This window comes from Pieris brassicae, chromosome 8 (genome assembly GCF_905147105.1).
Source record: "Pieris brassicae chromosome 8, ilPieBrab1.1, whole genome shotgun sequence".
Lineage (NCBI taxonomy): Eukaryota > Metazoa > Arthropoda > Insecta > Lepidoptera > Pieridae > Pieris > Pieris brassicae.
Genome location: NC_059672.1, coordinates 8,058,977 through 8,082,245, shown reverse-complemented (window position 1 = coordinate 8,082,245; position 23,269 = coordinate 8,058,977). Strand labels below are relative to the sequence as shown.

General features: G+C 33.2%; 2 protein-coding genes across 3 annotated transcripts; both read left to right on the top strand.

Annotated features, from left to right (window-relative positions):
- Positions 1 to 1,548: 1,548 nt before the first annotated feature.
- On the top strand, positions 1,549 to 7,846 carry LOC123713084. Of its 2 annotated transcripts, XM_045666581.1 has the most exons (6): positions 1,549 to 1,676; positions 2,095 to 2,273; positions 4,103 to 4,298; positions 5,275 to 5,492; positions 6,778 to 7,097; positions 7,544 to 7,846. In XM_045666581.1, the coding sequence occupies exons 2-6, from the start codon at positions 2,132 to 2,134 to the stop codon at positions 7,547 to 7,549; spliced, it is 882 nt and encodes a 293-aa protein (XP_045522537.1). In that variant the 5' UTR covers positions 1,549 to 1,676; positions 2,095 to 2,131; the 3' UTR covers positions 7,550 to 7,846. The 2 variants fall into 2 exon arrangements, with proteins under 2 accessions (XP_045522537.1, XP_045522536.1); XM_045666580.1 differs by having other exon boundaries at positions 6,778 to 7,846.
- An 8,652-nt stretch (positions 7,847 to 16,498) lies between these two features.
- Positions 16,499 to 18,100, top strand: LOC123712850. Its single transcript, XM_045666171.1, has 2 exons — positions 16,499 to 16,931; positions 17,003 to 18,100. Exons 1-2 carry the CDS (start codon positions 16,590 to 16,592, stop codon positions 17,378 to 17,380), a joined length of 720 nt encoding a protein of 239 aa, XP_045522127.1. The 5' UTR covers positions 16,499 to 16,589; the 3' UTR covers positions 17,381 to 18,100.
- Positions 18,101 to 23,269: the final 5,169 nt, after the last annotated feature.

Genomic DNA, 23,269 nt, shown 5'->3' with positions numbered 1-23,269 from the left:
AAAAACACAAATGTTTCGTCTTTATAATATTGATACAGAAAATTGAGTAGAGAAATGAAGTAATAAAAAATTATACAACCTAAAATGGTATATTTATTTTGTGATGTATTCAAAAGGCATTTTACATCTTTCACGGTCATCTTTTACATTATGCAAGATGTGTTTGGTATATAATAATATCGATGTATTATCGTTAAACATCTGCGTACATATTTAATTTTATCCTTATTTGTTATCGAACCTTTTTCTTCAGGAAACAGTTATTGTTTTCCGCAAGTCAACTCCAAACCCCACTCAAAATATCCAAGCGAAGTTTATGACAAAATGGGTACATGACGCTATCACTAAGAAAACTGACGCAAAATCAGATTTCGTAAATTTGTTTAAAATTCTCGATTTCTTCGAATTGAGCGGTCCATCAAAATCACAAAGTAATTGTGGAAATTAAAACATTTCAACGATTTATGCTAAAATTATACTAATGCGAGCTCCGGCCGGCTCATCTGCATTTAAATTATGGTCTTAAATAAAACCCTAAGGAATAAACGGCGCTAATATAACTTAAAGGATTTTCGGATGATTCTCCTTATTCTAGTAAGATCCAAACATTTTCCTCATCGTACAGTCGCTGCACATAATGTAAGATTGGGATTAGGTATATATATCAGAGATTGTACAGTAATAAAAGAACACTATGTCATTTGTTTTATTAGGATGGCAACACCACGCAATATCATAGACATCTTACTGGTTGTAACGTGTCAATGTGTTGACTTTGTCAGTTTGCCCTTCCCGACAAAAAGGGCTCGTAGGAGGCCTCGACACATACTAACGGATCCGGACGATCCAATTACCGTAGCAAACAATAAATTTAAAGCCGGGTAAAAAACCGACTTCACCGGGGAAGGCGAGGACCTTTACTTCGCACTTCGCTCACTCCAGTGAGCTTCCGTCCCGCCCTTCAGGCGATTGACCACCCCGCGACGGCTCAAGCCGAGGTTCGAGTCTCACAGGAGACGCCCTTGCGCTAGCTGCGGGATAAAACGCCATTCTGGCCGAGCTACACTCGCCAAAACAGCCCGAGCTGGGCTGTAAAGGCCCTTAAGGCAACAGCGAGATTCCATTAAACCAAACCAACGAAAAAACCAAACTTTGTCAGTAGTGCGTAGAATCGGTCGTTGACGGTTGAGTACATGAGTCATGAGTGGATCGGCGCCTGCTCCGGACCTTGAAAACCGAGCAACGGATAAATTACAAAAAATTAAAAACACTTTTAATAATAGGTTTGTTAATTTATATTTTAAAAGGACAATGTTTATTGTTGTTATAGTCGCAACGTACCTTCAAATAAAAGTTGATAGACCCATATATTTATCTGTAACACGTTAAAGCGTTGTGTAGCGGCAATATACGTTCAACTTAAAGCAAAGTTAAAGTAACTCTAACTATAATAATAGTTTATTTAATTAGATTAAGACAATTGAATTAGTAAACAAAGTTATATAAAGGCAGAGTACGAAATACCACTAGTATCACCTCGACGTTAGTCTTTCCACAACTGAGCGCTGAGGCAGTTGTCAACAAAAATATTTTCCGAAGTAATTCGACTTAGCGCCCTTCAAGAAAAGAGCGTACAAATTCCTGAAAGCCCAGCAATGAGAGAGCCTTCTGACAATGTGAGTATGCGGTGGCGGTGTCACATTATATCATGTGAGGCTCTTGCCCGTTTACCGCCTGTTATATAAATAAAAATTATAATAATATGTTCCGGAACTAATCTAAGTTCTGAAAATACAGTCATACATCTCTAGCCATATCTAGTGCGGACAAAAATGTTTTACAAAATGCTAAACTTTTACTTTAGTACACACAGGTCAAAGAACTTCAGCTGCGAACCACGGCTTTTCTATGTTTAAAACTAGTCAATACTGCTGATGTAAGGAAACAAAAATTACTGGTATCAGGGACAGGCTACATAAAAAAAGAATGAAATACATTATCTACTACTCTGCACTCTTACAAATTACATAGGCATTAGCGTCACCTGAGGTGATGTAAGTGGTTAATCGCTTATAATTTGTATCGATATTTCAGACGTACTTTCGACACCATTCTTACAATTACCTGTAACATGAATAGAGGTGAATTCAACCGTGTTTTACGGCATCTTCTGTCGTATAGTATAAATAAATGTGATCTTAATACGATGGTAGGAAATGTTAATTTCTTTTTGAGAGCGTTGACTGTTAATATTGATAACAGAAATACTAAACGTAAGTGGACAGTTAAAAAAACAATTGTAGACTTTTTGTAATAGTAAAATGTGTATCTAAACTAAAGATTGCTTAATATTTCGTTTTAATAATTTACATATTATTAAGTTGTTGTATGATATCTACATTAAATTAAATAGATCGCTAACGTCTATCCGCTCACAGGCTATAGTTCAAAATACTTCTCATCATATATGTACCTTACACAGAGTTGGAGATGCTACAAAGATCTAACATTCAGTTGATCCATATACACATTACACTTACTCACTTGCGCCCACACACTCACTCATGCACTCACGTCACGTAATAATAGTTGTAATTAAGAAATTGTTGTTTTTTCAATTGTAATTTAAAAATAGTAATATGGATTTAACTACTAAGTTTATTATGGAAAAGTCAGGAACCCACAAGCTTTTTCAAAAATACATACATTATCCTTACAGACTATGCCAGTACGATAATGTCGAGAGTAATTTAAAATAAAATATAGTAAATTATATAATATAAAATACATATATATACAATATCGCTACTGTTAACTCACTCTGCGAACACATAAATATTATGTTGATTGTGTTGAAGACAGTATCGGAGACAGCAGAGGATCTATGCAACAGTCTGGTTCAGGCCCTTGGTTTCACAAACAACTTTGGCCTTCGCCGTCGCACATAATAACCCTTTGGTACAAAAAACCGAGTTTTGGAGACTACTTGAGCTGGTTACTACCCTCCGCGAGACTTTCAGTATATTATAGACCTGTAACTTGTAAGTCCCGTCTTGTTTCCAATTTATTCCATCCCATCGTCCCTCAAACCGATAGTGTACCCATTAAAGGATAATAGGGATAAACTTAAAAGGGTCCCAAATCTTACACATTGTAATGCATACTAATTATGAATAAACACATTTATATTTTATTTCATGCTGCAGTGTTAAGAGATGCTCCTAGAGACGTCATTTTAGGGACATCTTATGGCGGCATACGATAAAAAATATTTATTACTTCAAACTCATAATGTGCTTCAAATTCTAATATTTGCAAACATTTTTTATTTGTTTATGAATTTTTATTCCTACAGCTACTAATTATACAATATCTAAACAATTAAATTATAGTCAAAAGCCAAAAACGGAATACACATTCATACATAAACATTAAATACAGTTAACAATATTACCTACTATAGAAAAAAAAACAAAAAATATATATATAATGAATTGTAATATGCATTGACTCCATTGGCTCCATCTTTTACATATTTTTCTAAATTTTTTCATCAATTGGCAATGGTGTGCCATGCAATAATGTGGTGGTGTGATAATGAGGTAAAATTGTTTGGCTTTAACCTAACCTAAACTAATCTAACTCACTGGGAAACGATACAATATCATTTACATCATGCAATATTATCATTTATTTAAATTTTTTAAAGGGTCCATACCGGCGCCTCCTTTATAATGTAGAAAAAAGTTAGAAAATGTAGTTTTAGTTATTACTTAGATTTTATTCCAGAAAAGCGACAGTATGGGGTAGCATAGTTAAAAGTTTCATATATTGGTTGCTACTAAATGGTAGCCTAAGTAAAAAATTATATTAAGGAGGAACGAAGTTCACGGCGACAACTAATTTATAATACTTGTATGGTTACGATTAATACTTTGTGTTACTCTTGGCTTGGATTACATGTAGATATATACACACATATGTAAGGATAAGGCTAATGGACTCGGCCTGTTGACTAACGTTTTTCATGTTTATTATATGCTCGTGTAGAAAGCAGTGACTTTAACTAAGCAGAATTTAATAATTGTGTCTCATATTTCAGCGATATCTGTTACATTCTATATCCTAACAATAATTGGTCTAATCTGTTATTACTACGTGTATGTGGTATCTGTGGTTTGGTATGTGTTCGTCCATTATCCGGCGACGGGCGATTTTATCGGCACAGTTATAATTTTCTCAATAGGAGCCTTCACTGAAACTTGTCCTATTAAACTATTATTTATGATTATGCACCGGTAAGTGGTTAGTTGTTATTTATTGAGAAAGATAAAGTTCTTTTTACGCCATTTAACAAATCTTTACATATAATTAAGTACTTAATAATTAAATTAAATATAGAAATTAATGTATTTAAAATCATTTGAATCCAACTATCTATATCTATCAAAGAAAGCAATAAACTAACTAAAATGAGTTGAGGAACACTCACGGTTCACTAGTATAAATTATACACTGATAAAAAGTATTATACACTTTTTATTCCACTGAGGAACTCGTATGTCAGAGCTCAGCACTTGAGGCAAACAATATCAACGGTTAAATTATTCGATAGACAACCGTACTCAGAGTTTTTGACTAACTTATCTGTAATTATAGTGTGCGTAATTAAACATAGAGCATAGAGCAAGCATCTTGCCCGTTCTTCTCAGAACAAGGCCTTCTGGTAGTTTTGCGAACGGACGGCGTAGTCTTCCTCTTTCACGAATCTTGTAAACTATTTTGACATTGATACGCATGCACTAAGAAGCATGTACACTGAATAAACATCATTCATTTATGATCATTTTAATCTTCCAATAAAATCATTGTGATTTTATTATATGTTGAAATGCCTGTTTTAGTTTAACAAAGTGTGTCAATTATCATACGACTTGGTTGTAACACTTAAATTACTTTTAAAAAACTGTTTTAAACATGTTCCGTGTACCACGTAATAATTGTTATCTAGTTACCCACAGCACAGGGACTCCCTAGTGTGTCACAACCCTTTTGTCATCAATAAAGGTTTTATTATTATTCTTAATTGTTCAGTAATGCTGAAAAAACTTATAGAATAGCTTCGTAAATATTTTATATAAAAGGTACTGTAACGGGTAAAGGAGATAAAGACGTATAAATAAAACTTTATATATTATAGATCAGTGTTCAATTTTTCAATATAAACGGAAATTACAACAACAACATTAGATAAATAACATTTTTTTTTTTCAGAAAATTAATAGCAAATGTCGTAGAACGGTATCTTCGGTGTGATGCCCAAATTGACCTTGGAAGCCGGCTTCATCAGAACATTCAAAGCCGCTTGCGGACTGTAAAGAAGCGAGGCACCACAATATGGCTGACACTGGTTATAATTGCTGAAATTCACTGTTTCACACCCTTCTTCTTACCTGGACGACACTTTCCCGATGATAAATATATCCTCTATGGTATGTGTAAATAACAATTTGTCTGCTTACTTTATATTTTTCTTATAATATGAATATGCAATTTTTTTTATCGGACTGGGTATAAGGCATTGAATCGATGACATGGACATGTGTATTTATTTATGTTTACCACATCATATATATATTATGTATATGTTACAAACTCTTTTATCTAAACTATATGACCATTTTGGTAAAGCTGAAAAAAATTAAGAACAAAACAGCGGGTTAGGTATGAGATAGGCAATCAATGCTTTTATTTTAAATTGACCAGCCCACTGCCGAATATATCCAGCTCCGGATAAGTACTGTTTCATCCGTTATAATCGCGAAGGATTCGTAACAGTGCCTGAACTCCTAGGTTGGTTTTTGCAGACGAAATTTGGTAAATTCTGCCGATGTTAAAGGGACGACAATGTTAGTGCCCATTAAGAGGATACTGATCTGTATTTGACCATTTAGTAATCTGTATAAGAACGTAACACCGGCCAGAGGTCTCTGATCGTAGAAAATCGTAGGTCTCGCATCATATAAAATTTCTTAGGTCGTTGATGGTACGGCCCTATGAGAAAATTCTGTACTAATGAATACTAGGTGTCATGTTAATTATCTTTGAATACTTTCAATACGTTGGGAATGTATTCAATATGACTGCGCATGACTGTGTATGATAAAAACATTAAACTATAGATTACAATAGCGTCCAGGTATCAGTTTGCCTGTTTGACTAAATCAAAGAAAACAAAAGACGAACACTGGCGTGTTTCATTAGTGAAACGGATCATATCACGTGCACTGGCACGTGATATGATCCGGTATAGAGACAGCTAATATACTGATATTAGCTGTCTCTATACTAATAGGATAAAGTGAAAAGATTTCTATTTTTGTAACGATTACACTGAGAAACTACTGGATCGTTTTCCAAAATGATTTCGACATTAGAATTCAACATTATCCCAGGCCGCTAAAAATTCAAGTAGTTAACTGGTATTAATCAGTTTCAAAAGCATCAGTACACGAAACTTACAACCAAAAGAACTAATTTTCGGCTAAGCCCCGCCATAATCCAGGGATTATTCGAACTCTTCGCGAATATAACAGAATAAACACTATTAGTTAAATCTGAAATTGGACGTCTAATATTTAGATTTTTATTATTTTACAAGTATGTTTACCACAATTGTCATGTATTTTAGAAAAGATAGCTAGCAAAATATACTATACATATAGCATTACATATGATGTGGTGAATTTTAAATTATATATGTCTTTTCTTTATTAGGTTTAGAACCAATGATAGAATCGCCGAACTATGAAATCGCAACTGTTATATTAACAATCACAATATCAAGTGCCACCTACTACGTTGCCAACTGTACCGCTTTCATGGTAATGCTATTAGGTTACACCGAAGCCCAAATACTATCACTTAGCGAAGAGCTTCTTAACGTATGGAATGACGCCGAAAGAGAAACGGAACATATCGGCATTGAATCAAGATCGAGCGCTATAAACAACTTCATATCTGAACGGCTGACATTCATTATAAAACTTCATAACGAAAATATAACCTTGCTAAAGCAAATCGAGGGCGTTCTCCGTGTAAGTATGGCGTTAGAGTTTTTATTTCTCATGGCCGGGCTAATCGCAGCCATGCTCGGCGGTATTAAGCACACGTATTTGGAAATACCGTTTGCATTCGCCCAAATCTTTATGAACTGTTATTTGGGACAGAAAATCATAAATGCGAGCGAGACGTTTGAGAGAGCAGTGTATGATTGCAAATGGGAGTTATTCGATAAAACCAATATGAGAACCGTTTCGATAGTGTTGCAGAATTCGCAAAAAACACTTAATCTGTCAGCCGGCGGAGTGGCCATTTTGAGTTTTCAATGTCTGATGTCTGTTATTAAATCTTCTTATTCGTTCTACACAACGTTACAATCGACTCTTAAATATTAAATAATATAGTATTTATACAAAAATTGCAAACAATATAAAATCACAAATAACAATTTTTTAATCACAACATAAGTTTATATTATCAGGAGTAAGGATGGTGCTGTTCTTTTAATCTAAATGAAGGATTCTCGAAGGAGTCTAATCTCTGCACCAGTGTTGAAATTGTATATATCCTTAAAGGCCGGAATAATTTTGTCAGCGCCATCAAGGGTGTAATTGAGAACTGTTAGTAAATGTAAATTTACAATTAATTTAACTTCTTCTTGACGTTCATAAGTGTACTTGTTTACCTATATGAATGTAGTTATTTTGAGTTTGAGTTTGAATATCCCACTGGCTGTCTGCAAAACACGATTATAAGCTATTTCACTAAATAAAAATGTTTTTCACTTAAATTTGTTTATTTTCTAAGTTTATAGTTATGAGCGAAGTTATGTATAATGTCTGTCATATAAACTAATAAATAAATTTGACAATTGACTATTGTCTTAGATTTGATAGAGATTCGGAAATGAGACGTATCGCTAAATATGTCAAAGTTGAATATATGTTAATAGTTAGTTCTCTTGAACTGTGTTAATTCCTTAACAATGTCAACATTATTCAGTTCTATAAATATTAAAAATTAAACCGAAATCTATTGTTAACTGATACTAGCTTGCATGGAAATGCCAACCAATTATATTTTATAATTGATATTTGTATAATTGCTTCTAAATTAGAATATAGCCTTAAAGGATCCATATATGTATATATATAGATTCATTTTTTTTTATAGAACACTAGGCAAAGGGGCAGGAGGCCTAATGTTAAACCCATGGACACTCTCAATACAAAGGCATGCAATTCCGGCCTTTTAAAAATTTTAGATGTCCGAAAAAATTGTGGACTAACATATATTTACTAAGGAAATGAATTAACACATTTACATATTTGAATTGGACAATTCAAGTATATCAACCTTTTTACCGGAATCGTAGTCGCTCCCCTCGCCTTTACAGAGACACAGCTAGGCTGCGCATTGTGGCGTAAAAATAGTCCACACCTACACAAGCAATGTCTAGTCTAGCCATAAACACAGAAAAAAATGTTTTTTTCTATTTAAAATAACATTTACAGTGTATTAGTTTAATTCATAAATACAAAATAATTTAAAATATATTAAAATAGATTATTCGAAGTGGTCTCCATTGGCTGCAATATAGTCCTTTAAACGTTGAAGCCAGATATTAATAGAAGCATGCACTCTTTCCATGGGAAAACTCTTCACTGCCAACCGAACGGATTGTGTTCGGGACTCCAAATTATCATGGCGTTTAGAGCAAGCCGTACTCTCTAAAACTGATGATAAATCATAATCCAGCAGATTAAGATCGGGCCTAGACGACGGCCAGTCTTCCAAAACGTTCGTTTTCAACCAAGACTGCACACACCGTACTTTATGACCCGGCGCCGAGTCTTGCTGGAAGGACCATTCTTGGTTATGGAACATGTTGTTGTTAAGGGGCTTCACTACCTTCTGAAGAATGGTATCTCGATACACATGTGCCGATGTTTTGATACCTTTTTCATAACAGTATGGTTCAGTCATTCTTTATAGCTAATACCCCACCAAACTATCACTGACGTAAGATAGTGCCCACGTTGCATTCTGTCGACTAATTGGAAAGCTTCCTTAGAGCTTTAAGCTTAAATACGGTCATATTTTTTGTTAAAATGTTAAATGTTGTTTGCTACAGTAGTGGTTTCAGTTTTACCACCTTATTCATATTTAAGGCTACAAGTATTAAGTCATCTTTTAAAATACGTGACATGGTTCTAGGTGTTATATTCATCTACCGAGATAAAATATTTTTCTTTCGGACGAGATTCATCCCTTACTGCTTTGACCTCCTTTTTCGTACGAACACGACTAGATCTGGACGGCCAGATTTTTACTCAGAGCTCGGTACACAAACATTTTATTAAAAACAATCGTATGGAGAGTTTTAAAAATTATATTTGTCTCCATACCTACTTTGTGTAATGCAATCACAGCGATTCGGTGTCTTTATCACCACACTCCATTTTAATATCCCAAATATTGTACAATGTATTCGCGCCAAAATGAAAAAAACCCAATGAACCATCATTTAAAAATGACAGATTCCAAATTCAAATGTACTATTTTGTTTATTTTTAATTGTAACAGTCATGGCCAGACTAATTATATAGCGAGGGAGCCAATTATGATAACCATATCCCAGGGTATCGTGATTTTTTCTTATTAGTCCAACAAGCAAGAGAAACCTTTTTTACCAAACTTTATTAAAAAATATTTATCACTACACCTACACTTTACTAGGAAATATAATTGCTGATAGAACTATTAAACGTAATTTTACTTAACTAATTGAAGTAAATTGCTCACTTATACATAAAAGCAAAATTGCCCGAGCTATCACAAAGTAAGTGGCCTATGAAATTAAGATACCTATCTAGGTATAATACTTTTTATTTATTATTTAAAAAAATATCGCGCTGTAGTATTTGGCCTCAGTATCTATAATTCAATAATTTTGGATACCTTCACTGAGCAAGAATTTATAAGGGCTACACCGGGATTTAGAATCACGACCTTTAGAGTTGATGTGTGAATTAAACAGAATTGCACAATGAACTTATAAAAATAATATATTTCCCAAAAATAATGTCACAAGGTTAACGAAAAGAGCGCTCTTTACGCCATAAGCCCCTGGTGTCAAATTGGTTTCGATTTTGGGGCACCCCATACGAGTTTCAACCCTCATGATCTGCAATCAAAACCTTTGATTGCACACCGTAGCGGTGTATGCTTTTGTTAGTATACCCAAAACTCTTGTGAAAGTAAATCCGATTTATCTGATATCTAAGCCAATATTTACTGAGCAAAGTAAGGTTTATTTTCGCAGTTATGATTTGTGATGTTTGATTTTACCAATCATATTATGATAAGACCGTAAAAGATGGATTACCGGTACTTTGTTTCACGAAATAGGAAAAATTATATTTCGATGATATGTACTAGCCACGAGATCCATTTTCTTTTATAATTCACAAAATGCTATACATACTATATATACACAAATAATAATAAAAAAGACATAATCTATTATATATAGAAAATAAAAATCTTGAATTCATAATTAAATGTAATGAACATCGTACTTTGGCTTATGTTTTTGATTTTGGAAACTTTTTACATTAGATAATGTATTTTTATTTAAATATTTTGTTCTCAAACATTGTATGTGATAATAAATATATTAAGAATTAAGTTTTTTTTATCCATGTGACCAAGGATACAAGTCAAACAAAAATCTCTAAAAGAAAATGAAAGGCGAATGTTGCAATTTTATGATAATTTCAAGTCTGAATTGTAACGATCTGGCGACATCTGGTGAGCATTATCGTTATCTTTAATGAGTTTTGAAACTTAAAAGGATTAGAAATGTGATGTATCTATGTTTATTATAATCAATTAATTGTATTTAATTATATTTATAATAGTGAAAATAAAAATAGTTTTTTGATACTTTATGGTTAGAAGATGATTTTATAAGAGAATTCCATTCCACCAAGTTTCATTAAGGAACTTTAAAAAACTAGCAGTTTTCTTAGCAGTATGTGTGAGCCCATAAGCCTCTTTTATTGATGAATTAATTTAGATACTTTTAATTGCTGTACTACAAACTGCAAAGGTATGGAATTGATTTAATATTTTTTTGTCTGTTTTTCTGATGGTGAAATGGAAGAATGAACGTATTACGTGGTTCCATTTCTACATTCTTCTTTTTGATGTTCTGTGATACCTCTTTAGTTACCGTTCCGTTGCTGAGCATTTTTACTTTGAAGCAGTCTTTCTTTTGAAACTATAAAATCGTAAAATTATTGGCAAATCTTTCACACCAATTTGATTTCGAAGATAATCGGGGGTGATAGAGGTTGCTTTAAAGGCATTTCTTTAGGTAATTTATCATTGGTAACGCTATTCGTATTCGCTCGAGCGGTGAAGGAAAACATCGTAAGGAAACTGGTTTCCCTTAACTCAAAAGAGTCGACGGCGTGTGTCAGGCACAGGAGGCTGAACACCTACTTGACTATTAGATTAACAAATGATCATAAAACAGATATCCCACACCTAAATAGATTATAGGGCCACTGATTTTTTTAAAGGACAACATCAACATTTTTTTCAACATCTCAGTGGCTATACATTCAAAAGATAATGCATTAGTCGCCGTGGTACACGATTATTAAGCATTCATGACGATTAAAACAGGAATTTTAACTTTAGAAAAAAGATAAAGTATATATTACTATATAATATAATAACTATACCTGAAAAGTGACTACATCGAAAAACAAGTTCAATAAAAGATAATTCCGTCATAATCATATTCACACAGTTATGTTAATGCGATGAATGTAAATAAACATTAATAGATTAAAAGCTTAAACTGGGCATTTTGTTTTAACAAAATAGTAAACATGGGATGTAGTCTAGAGCTCACGCCTAAACCTAGATCCAGGTCCTCATTATTTGTATGCTTCGATCCGTAAATCGTGCCCTAAAGGCAGGGGAGGCAAACGGTTTGTAACAACTTTGAATTTAAAAAACAAAACCTTTTTAATATAACAAAGGCCTAGTAGTGATGTACATTATAAAATATTAACTAGTTAGTACAGCCGTTCATGGAATTTGTTTCTGATAATAAATTTATATTGAATATTTTATATATATATAAAAATAAAGCATGACTCCATATTTCTAACGTATACCAGCAAGTGAGCGATATGTCTAGTGCCTACTTGCTGATGACAATATTATATTCAAAACATCTAAAGATTTGGCGATAGAAAGAAGTGACGGAGCGTTTCTTACTTGTTCTTCTCGTCACGATAAATCTCTGAACCTCGAACTGGCAGCAAAAGTTAATTTAGATAGTATTTATTTAATTTTCATAAGTACGAGTAAATAGATCATATTTGGTTTTGATTGAATAAAGTTGTAAAATCTCCATTTTTTAGAAAATATTGTTATAATTTTTAAAGGGTTCACAACATCTGAAAAGCGGTTTGCGCCGTTCCCTCTACAACACTTTGTGCTATCAAAAAGCGACACGGACGAATACTGCAGTGACACGAGCACCCAACTTTTATAAATTTCTTTGTTTTCCTGTCTCTTTGTTTCATAGACAGATATGTTCTTCCAAAGCACCGCGTTCTAACTAATTCGTCCAGCTTTAGTTGAAATCATGAAAATTAAAAAAGGCTCTATTCGAGTACTATAATAAGGATTACATTATTTTTATGTTATTATTTTTCCAATCTTCCCAGTTTTCTGGTGATCGAACTCTCTTTTTTCTTTCCATAATTCAAGTAGCCCATCTATCATCACAAATATAAATATATATATTTATATATATATGCAGCACTCACTGTCACAGAGCATGAGTAAATTGACGTATGTCAAAACAATACTCGATAACCGAAAAGCCTCGACGCCTCACGTGCGTCAGTTCTGACTGGTTTACACAGTGCGAGCTAGCGTACGAGTCACCCTTCCAAGTAGCTGCACTACAATTACACGCACTGTATGGACGTAACTTACGAGTATCGCGTACGTGCGAGTTGGTGCACGTTCGGCAGTAGCTCAGCCGGACAGTTGTGAGTGGAACCCGTGTTTTAGTGTGCTACGCCTACGTACGAAATCGAGTTCGAAGTGGCTGCAGATTCTTCATTGATGAAACTCTATACAGAACAAAAAACCTATACATTTGTTTCTATAAAAAGTGTCGAAATAGAGATATGAGAATAGCATCTTTGGAACATGTCGCAAAAGAAATGCACCTAGATAATACCAGTGAGGTTACCAAGAAAATAAAAAAATATGATCCACCTACAATCAGGACTCGAACTGAGCAGCAGCGAGCCGAGCTGGCCTAGCCAGTAGACAAGCCGTGTCTACTGGCTCGGCAGCAGCTTGCACTATGTAAACGAACCTGAACTTCTGTTCGCCTTCTGGCTTACCTAGCCTACAATTTGTACCTACTATTTTACAAATTGATATATAAAACTAAATGAAGCAGAGATGAAAAAGAATGTGGAATTATGAAATTTGAGACTACAGAAAAGCAATGTATTTCTAGCACGTCAGTTGCCAATTGGTTTTGGTTAAAGAATAGGAACATTCTTATGTCATTATTATAATACAAATATAAATAAAAAAAACTTCGACGCTCGTATAGTGTGCATAAATTAATCCTGTTACTAACAAACTTAATTAGGATGACAAAGGAGTGAAGGCCCAACTATAATTAACAATTTTTTCAGTCGAGTTTTTTAATCAATAATTGATTGTGAAACCAAGTAGTTTATTATTGCCTATATATATATAGTTTAGGTCGCCTAAGCACATCTCTGAATAGTACCTAGTAAATCGTGTTACCTTTAAGACATAGTTTACGATAAGTCAGTTACATATTCCTAATTTACTACAGTGTGGACTTAGACGCACTTAGACACTCATTTGTTTCGTCGTGCGTGTGTTTACCTATTAATATTTGACGTATTATAATTAGTTTTTCCCGCGTTATATAGTTTTGGCCGATAAATGGATAATCCAATACAAGAAGACATTTTATTCTTGGTATACCATAGATAAATTTTAACAACAAAAACCTACATAATTTAGCTACGCCTATTAATCTCTAATACGATATTTGTTTGATGTCAACTCGATAAATAACTATCAAAGCTGCGTTTGACAGCGGCAGTAGACAAATGATTAATATGTTATTAATGCCATAAAGCAAAACCAGGATTCAAGCTTTCCCTCAGTTGCCTCACCTATTCATAATTTAACACAATTTAGATTTTCGAAATGCCTTTTATTAAGAGAGATTGTTTTAATTTAAAATAACAAGGATTAATTCTATACCAGGTATTGTGTGTCTTCTGTTGTCTTTAACAGTTAAAAAATATAATTTGTAGTTAATAAGTGTGCGGTAAAGAGATTCCTTGACATGCTTATTTATTCATATTTAATATACGGAATAAATAAATAAAAAATATATCAGTGGCGTTACAACTTTTTTTAGGTCTGGGACTCAGATTTCTGTATCTATTTCATGATAATTTGTCACTCTAATATCGAAATAAATTATCAGCCTCCTGTGCCTAACACACGCCATCTACTTATTGGGTGGAGTCGGTATCCACAAGATGTTTAATTTTAACGTTCCATCGAATGTTAAATGCGCACATAGAAAGAAAGTACATTGGTGCACAGCCGGGGATCAAACCTATGACCTCAGGGATGAGATTTGCACACAGAGGTCACTGGGCCAACACTGCTCATATATTATATATTAGGGATACCATCTTAATATAAAATATTATGTAAACAGAACATTTAAAGGACTTTGTGGAATATGTTCAATTCGCAGTTCGCTTCAGTTAATAGCCTTACCTTTGCGGTGAGAACGCATGTCATAACGCAACACATACTTTTTATGCATACATAAGTATACATAGACAGAGAAGAAACCAGTTTATCAATTACATTACATTAACAAATTCTTTAATATACCTTTTGAATAGACTACAGTTGACGCTGAAAGCGTGGTAATAGCGTTTACACAAGCGGCTCTTTAAATACATCGGAGTTGTTGTTTATTCGCAAACAACCAACGCGAAACTTGCGCATAAATGTATGAGGATTTTAGAGACCTCTAGAATACGGATATTAAACGTAATATAACACGTTAGGTACTTGAAAATGAATAAAACAAATAGATATTTGGTTATAGAAATCATCTAATTGATAAATATGGTTTGCTTTGTAAAATTAATAACAATTTCATTTTACATAAACGATTCAGTAGAACATTTTTTTTAAACAATGATGTACTAGGCTGGATATAAATTGGTATTTTTAAATAAATGCTCCTCAAAAGTATAGGTACGTACCAGATCCGTTATTTTGTCTAAGAAGTTTGATGGAATAAAGTTTACTAATAAAAAAACGAAAAGTCAGGGTTTATTTAGATATACACTATACACTGATTAGAGGCTATAAAATACACAAATATATAAAATATTAAATAAAGTACTGGAATTCAGAAGGGATAAATATATTTTGTGGAGTTGAAAACGACAATTTAAAAGGCCGGCAACGCACTAGGGAATCTTCTGGCACTGCTAGTGTCCATGGTCTATCTATGCGGTATCACTATACATCAGGTGAGCCGCTTCTCCGTTTGCATCCTGGTCTAAAATTTCGCTTCACCATGTTTTAAGAACCTTTCATGGCATAATGCACTCTAGGCTGTAATTTTCTATCACAAGTGTATGGTTTCGCTATACAAGTTTATTTGTAGGGCTTTCTAGTCATCCATTTCTGTCATTCGTCGGTCATATAGACAGAATTCCGGTCCCGTGACCGGAAGCCGATAGAAATAAAGTATTAATGAAATTGTAAAACCTTGTTAACCCATGCAAACAGATGGAGGTAAAACTAGTTGATACATTTAACACTATTGCATATTCGTTCACAATAAAACTTGACGGTCAAAAACGGCAACGTCGCGCATTGGCGTAGTTTGGAAAGATTAAACGGATACCTACAACCGGGACATAAATATTATCACTAAGTTCTCTCTCTTGCCTCCCCATTTTGCCCATCTATATAGTTTGCAAGTCGATCTAGGACACATGCGTAATATGTAGTGGATAGATATGCGATATTCCTCTGCAGGATAGTACGGACAAGTTCTGCTCTTTTGGTCAGATGCTTTAAAACTTCATCGCTTGTAAGAAAGTCGGAAAGTCCACATCTCAAAGCTGCGAATAATTATCAGCATTTTTTATGTTCCAAAGTTGACACCCATATTGCACCTCATATCCCACCAAGAACATGCAAGTGTTTGACTTTGGCAGATGATAGTAGGTACTAGGTACTCGTCAGAAATAAGACAGTTATTTTATTGATTTTCCTAATTTGTGACAGTTGACAGCTAGTTGTTAAAAATTGAAATCAAAATAAAAATAATGAAAGGAGCGAAAATGTTTTATTAAATTAAAAGAAGTAGATAGGTCTCAGATATCACAATGCGTTGGAGTGAAAAAACTACCCAGGACTTCGTAAGAATGTATTTAAAAAATGAGTGTTTGTGGAACACCAATCATGCCGATTATAAATTAAAACATCGCAGGGATAAAGCCTACGCCTCTCTGTCTGAAGAATTCAATGCATATACAAAAATTTATTTATCGACAACAGAAATTAAGATAAAAATCAAGAATCTAAGATCTACATACATGCAGGAAGTAAATAAAGTCTTACAGAAATCGAGTCCAGAATGCATTTATAAACCGTCGCTGGTCTGGTTTGATGAGATGGATCGATGTTTAAAACATACTTACGTGAGGCGTTCCTCATCTAATTCAAGCGTGAGTAGCTTGAACAAATTTTTTAAATTTTCAAATAATAGTAGAAATAACTTACAAATGTTTATTTTTAGATACAACAAGCTCAGGAAGTGGATTCTTCAAGTCATATCTGGGTTAACCAAGTACAAGATAATCTGAAAGAAGAAGTAGACCCAGATCCTTTAATACCAGACACTGATAATTATTGTGACTCTCCTAAACCAGACGATTCTAACAGAGAAGAATCGGAAACATCCAATCCGCCTAAGAAAACCAAAAAGAAAAAATACAAACATACTAAATCAATTCCTGAACCTCAAACTGACTGCACAAAAGAGGATGAGTTTGACATTTTTGGTAAATATATTGCAACACAACTAAGAACTATGAACTTGCACAAAGCTCTAAGATTGCAGTTAGAAATACATAGTTTAGTTAATGAGGCAAGGGTAGCGGATATAAATGACTAGTCATATATTTAGAATTTACTGGATTAATATTTAACAATGGTAAAAAGCTATCAGTTAGATCTGTAAAAGAAGATATCTCTTTTAGGCTGATTGCAGAAAAGCACTCTGGAATTAAATTATTATTGTTTAATATACTACAATTTTAAAAAACTATGTAAGATAATTAAAACTATATTTTTAGGATTAGTTATAATCAAAGTATCTCATTAGTGTGAGGCATCCCATAATGGGTCTTTTTATTTTAAGAACAATTTTTATAATTTTACAAATTATAACTACCGGCTCGACTATTTTTTAATGTTGCATTTTTAGCACTTTTTATCTGTTATTACCTGATTTCGTAAATACTACAAGGCCATGCTTGAACTAAAATGTGATTTATGATCAATATGTGCCAAATAGTATTTAAATTTAAATCTTCCTCGTTACTAGGAAGAAAAATGTTGCTTAATTGAACTATGAACTTATTTGGCACAGCTGTACCTGACTTATGCTTACATTAGGAACACATAGATTAATGCATAATTACAAATAATGATTATCTTTCGAATATTGAATGTTTTATCTTTATCTGTTGCAAAGATATAGTCATTCTTTTTTTGATTTGGTTGATGTTTTACAAGAAACATGCTGGAACAGATTTATAACACTCCAGATATATTAACCAAATTTAAGTTTTCAGTTTTGTAAAATGTGTTGGCTGAATGAATAAAACAAAATATGCAAGTCTGATTTTTATTGCTGTTACAGCAGTTTATAATACAAACAAACATACCGTTTACTTCACAGTGAAGATCCAGTCACTATGTATTCCTTTTACCGCGCTCAGGTCAATTCATGAAAAAATATAGTGTCTATGCTGGCTTCGATTCCGCTTTCGAAACAAACTTAAAAACTAATTTAAGTACTTAAAATAAAATCAAAATTATTGTTTTGGGAGGGCAGTGCACTGATGTAAAAAATATTTCTAAACTTACATTAAAGCCAATTAATGACACGATCTGTCGTTAGATGTAATTGGCGAGAGTCAAGACTAGACTAGACAAGTCACAATTTCTTGGGACTACTTTAGAGTATAGGGGCATACATAAAGTCTGTTTAACTTATTGAAGAACTTACCATAAGTAGTTAATCTTTGCCAATTTATTGCAGTCTACCAAACACCTTTTATACATATTTTGGACAACCATATTCATATAATACAGAAATTTTATATAATAAATTCAAAATTCTGAATGCAGCGAACATGGCTTAATGTAATTCCTGTTACAAGCTTATAACTCAAAAGACTGACTAGTAATAAGTTATACATTTGTTATAAACAACATGTTATAAAAAATTATGATAAAGTACAATTTGGAAGATGCTAAACACATATTTAATCCCTAAAACCCACAACAAATGACACAATTCTACTTTGTAAATACAAAACATAACTGGAAGATAATTTTGGAAGCTTAAACTATGACTTGGGGTTTATGTTGTACACTTCTAGAGTTTACATATAAATGGCCACAGTAAACCTTATTCATAAAGACTACTTTAAGCGCTCATCTATCTCTTTCCATCATTAGGTAAAGACGATGTGACAGAAAGAGACAAAGATATGATTAACCTTTGTAACGCTACTTGTTTTTATGAATAAGATGGGTTGTTGTTATATTGTATTACTACTACGAGCGATATCTTCAATGGAACTATAATCTTCAATGGAACTTCTAAAAACATACATTCACTGCAGCTAATAAATGAAACAAAATGCACAAAACGACGTCTTCCATATAGTCTTAAGACAGTGTTAATTAAAACCTATATTTGAAGTCATTTACAATTTTACAAATATTAAATAAATGTAGAAGTGTGTTATAATCTGACAAAATGTATTATAGTTAAATTTGTATTAAGTCACGAATACTTTGGACACACTGCTTTAAGACATTGGACTCGACTAATTTTGTCAAAAAACTAGAATTGTGGCGACATTAAATTGCAATTGGCAAAAATATAACTGAGACAACCAATCGAAACTTAAAAACTAAACGTTCGTCATGTGTAAAAATTTGAAGGCGTCATGACACATCAGGTACTTTTAATTTTGAAAACGCCACCAGATGTCCTATAACACGGATTGTTATAGCGACATCCAGTGTACAGAACAATTTGCGTCCTGACAAATCGAATTTTCTCCAAAAATATCTACCCTGATCGAGCACTTATTAAAAAAACTGTCATGCTGGGCTAATACTTAAATTTAGCGTAGCGTCCCATCAAGATATCAAATTTAAATTTAAAAAAGAAATACATAGGTCTCATTTTGAATAACTTTCAAAATGAGACCTATGTATTTCTTTCTCTAACTTTCTTTATTGCTCGATAATAAGGTACATTTTACAATGTACACATCAGTAATATTTACTTATTGTACAAGTAGACAATCGTGTAAAATGAACCTTAAGCTAAAGTAATAAAGACCACTAAACTAAGAGCGTTTACCATTCATCTATTATCGTAAAATGTATATAAATATATAGCAATATTTGTATTTCCAATTAACTGAGAAATAAGATGCCTAACATGGAACGAACAGGACAAATTTTAAGTCAGCTGGCAACACTGAGTAAATTTAATTATCAAGCCCATTAAACAACGTGTGTAGATTTCTTCTAATGTTCTAGGTTTACAAAAATGCCTATCAAAAATTAATATTATCTTGAAGGAGAAGCTCGTTTTAACGATTCGTCTACGAACGCGTACGTACGTACGTACTGACGGTTTAGCATCTCTAACCTAGATACGAAATTTTACAATTCAAAATACTAATTGAAAATAGAATTGGATACGAAAAACAAATTTTATTTTAAGCTAATATAAAATCTTCTCTTTTCTCTCGGATTTGAAAGCAACTTTGTGCCAGTATTCTAGTTTCCATTGCTAAGTTTCACCCGCTAACCCGTCAGTTGCTAGCGTCAATTACGTCTATAAACGTCAACGAACACAAAACAATTTCAACATGAAAAATTTCATACTCTAAAGAGATAAACAAATTTGTACTTTACTATGACTTATAGCAAACATTGCTCGCTGACTTCTATTTGTGATGTTATGTCGCAGCCAACTAGCTCAATTAGCCGTTCAATCAACAGCCCAGCTTCTAAACTAAACAGCGCCGTTTAACCAGCGGCCTGAAAGATATTCAGCCAGTGACATGACGTTGACTGTTAATTTAAATTTAGTTCCACTTTTTCCTCAAACTAGAAACGAAACTTCAAACCACAACTTTGATGGTGTTTTCCAAAGTTTAATAAAAAAGAAGTAAATTGGAAGAGTGTAGTGACAATAACAACGTAAATTTATCTGGGACTTGATGATTTAAGCAATTTAATTGTTCAAGAAATTTTTTGATGTCAGGTGTTTCATCTCTTATATTTCTGCCACTTGATCACTCTATCGTACGAATGGACTAAGCATTAGCCAGTCAGTTTGTTAAATATTGTAACTAAGGCTGAATATATTTCAGGCCGCTAGTTAAACGGCGCTGTTTAGTTAAAAGGCTAGGCTGTTAATTGAAATGCTAATTAAGCTAGTTTACACCAAGGCTTCAATTTTCAAATCGCATACACTAAAAGCCATCTATAGGTTAAACATTCCCCTTATTTTAAAAGCTCTGTTACACTCTGTTTAGTGAACAGTGTTTCGACAATGAACAGAACATTTCGACAACATGGCCTTCTTGCCATGTGTCACCTCCAAATAACTCCCACTGTCCCACTGAACTTAAAAGTTTACCGAGCAAATGAAAGCAAGAAGAGAAGAGCAAAGCCTGATTTCTCGTTGACGTGACCTTTCGACCAATCACAATCATTCGCACGTGTTTATAAATGTAAATTCTGTCAATTCAGTTAGAAATCATCAAAATCAATTCAGTCAAAGAAAGAAAAGAGCTAAAAATTTGAGAGAAATAAACAAAAGAGCATCAGATAAAACAGTGTAAGAAGACTTCAGAGTTAGAAAAAATGAAATAGAAATGAAAAGAGTTAAATGAAATATAGCTGTGCCGAAACTATTGTTAGTAAGTTATTGCTTTCAGGAAGATAAAAAGCATGAAATAATAAAGAGTATCTAGTTGTTGAAAGATCATTAGAACGTTTTGTTTTATTCTGATTGGTCAAAGCATATGACGTCACCAAAGGAAATAACATTAAATTACATTTAATCTGTAAATAAACCAGAAATTCGAAGACTCTTAGACCAACACTTATAAAACGGCCGTTCCTAATACTTGGTAAGCAGATTTTCAAGCATAGACAATATGTGTACAAAAGTAAATAGTAACTGTTGACGTAATCACCAAATAAGATAAAGAACGACCCCCCCCCCCCCGTAGGCACCAACGTAGCAAATAGAAGTCAACGAGTCCTTGACTGACGCTACGCCTCTTAACACACAAATCAGATCATTTTGTACTATCACATTCGAAGCGAATGAAAGGACTGAATAATAAAAGTGACTAGCGCACATTAATACATACTTGTACTTAAATTTAATGAAAGATATTCGGACGATTTCTAAAAACCAGCTCTGTTATTATGAATTAAATTATTCGAATTAGCCAATAATCTCATAGGTGTAAATAGCGTTGGATATAAATAAAACAGAAAACCTCAGCGATGCCTGTATGGAAGTGAAAAAATTGAGATCAATGAACCCATACAAATACGTTTCTGAGGCGGTCGAAGCTCGAACGGGTCGCATCGAAGCCAAGAACATCAAATAAAAGGTCTTTTTAAGATTAGAAAAATGTGTTCGATATTTAAAATAATTAATTAAACACTTGTGTTCCCCAAATTCGATTATGATATAACATAAATTTAAATATTTTTAGATTCGATATTCAAATTTCAATAAGTGTGTCCCAGAATTTGAAAATCAATTTGCCATATACAAATATAGAATGAGTAATTCTGGTTCCTAATTCAAATCTACGGATCGGACATTGACATTTATACATTGATGAAGTTTGACATTTGTGACAGTAAATAGACAAAACAACTATATTAAAAGATTGTGTAAACATCGTATTTATTTTTACTTCCTTAATATTTTTAATTCAGAATAAAAAAACTCATTTAGGACTTTCGAATTCCTTACCAAAAACTAATTATTCTCAAAAATACATTTTAAAAGAATTTCTTCTTGGCTTCGGTGTGTGACCCTTTAAACATCAATTCTGAGCAACTTTCAATAGTTTTATCAATTTAAGAAGATCTATTGCAATGTAATTAAACTGATAAAACTATAAAATTAAAATTAATCATTGGAATCACATCAACAAAAATATGTTCAATCCAATCCAATGACAAATTCCATAAGGTCATTTAGCAAGAATTAAATTTACATGTCGTCTGTTTTTACGCGCAATAAAATATTATAGCGACGCAGGCATCTAAATTATAACAAAACATTGCTTTTGACGAATTTTCAATAAACTCACCAAAATTAATACACTTGACAACAAATTTGAAGGAATATTTTGACCTTCCATAGTTGCTGAAGGCAAAAAAATCACACAAGTTAAGGTGCGTTCGAGCTGTCAAAATCTTGACGTATACGAATACAGTGGTACCTTGATACAAGTGTACGTAACAGGAGTGTTTTGTGACACGAGCGAGCGATTTTGCTTTGAGATGAGAGCAATTGAGGCACTACACTAACAGTCACTCCCATCTCAGACTAGACCTCTGTTTGCTTTCCGTCGATTTTGAAGCATTTTTGATAAGTAGGCGTTTTAACTTTTTGTACATTTACAAAACATCACATTTCAATAACCATGGGTCTGAAGAAGATGATGTCTTTTGAAGCATGAAACCATTTCCTTATCCAAAAACACCA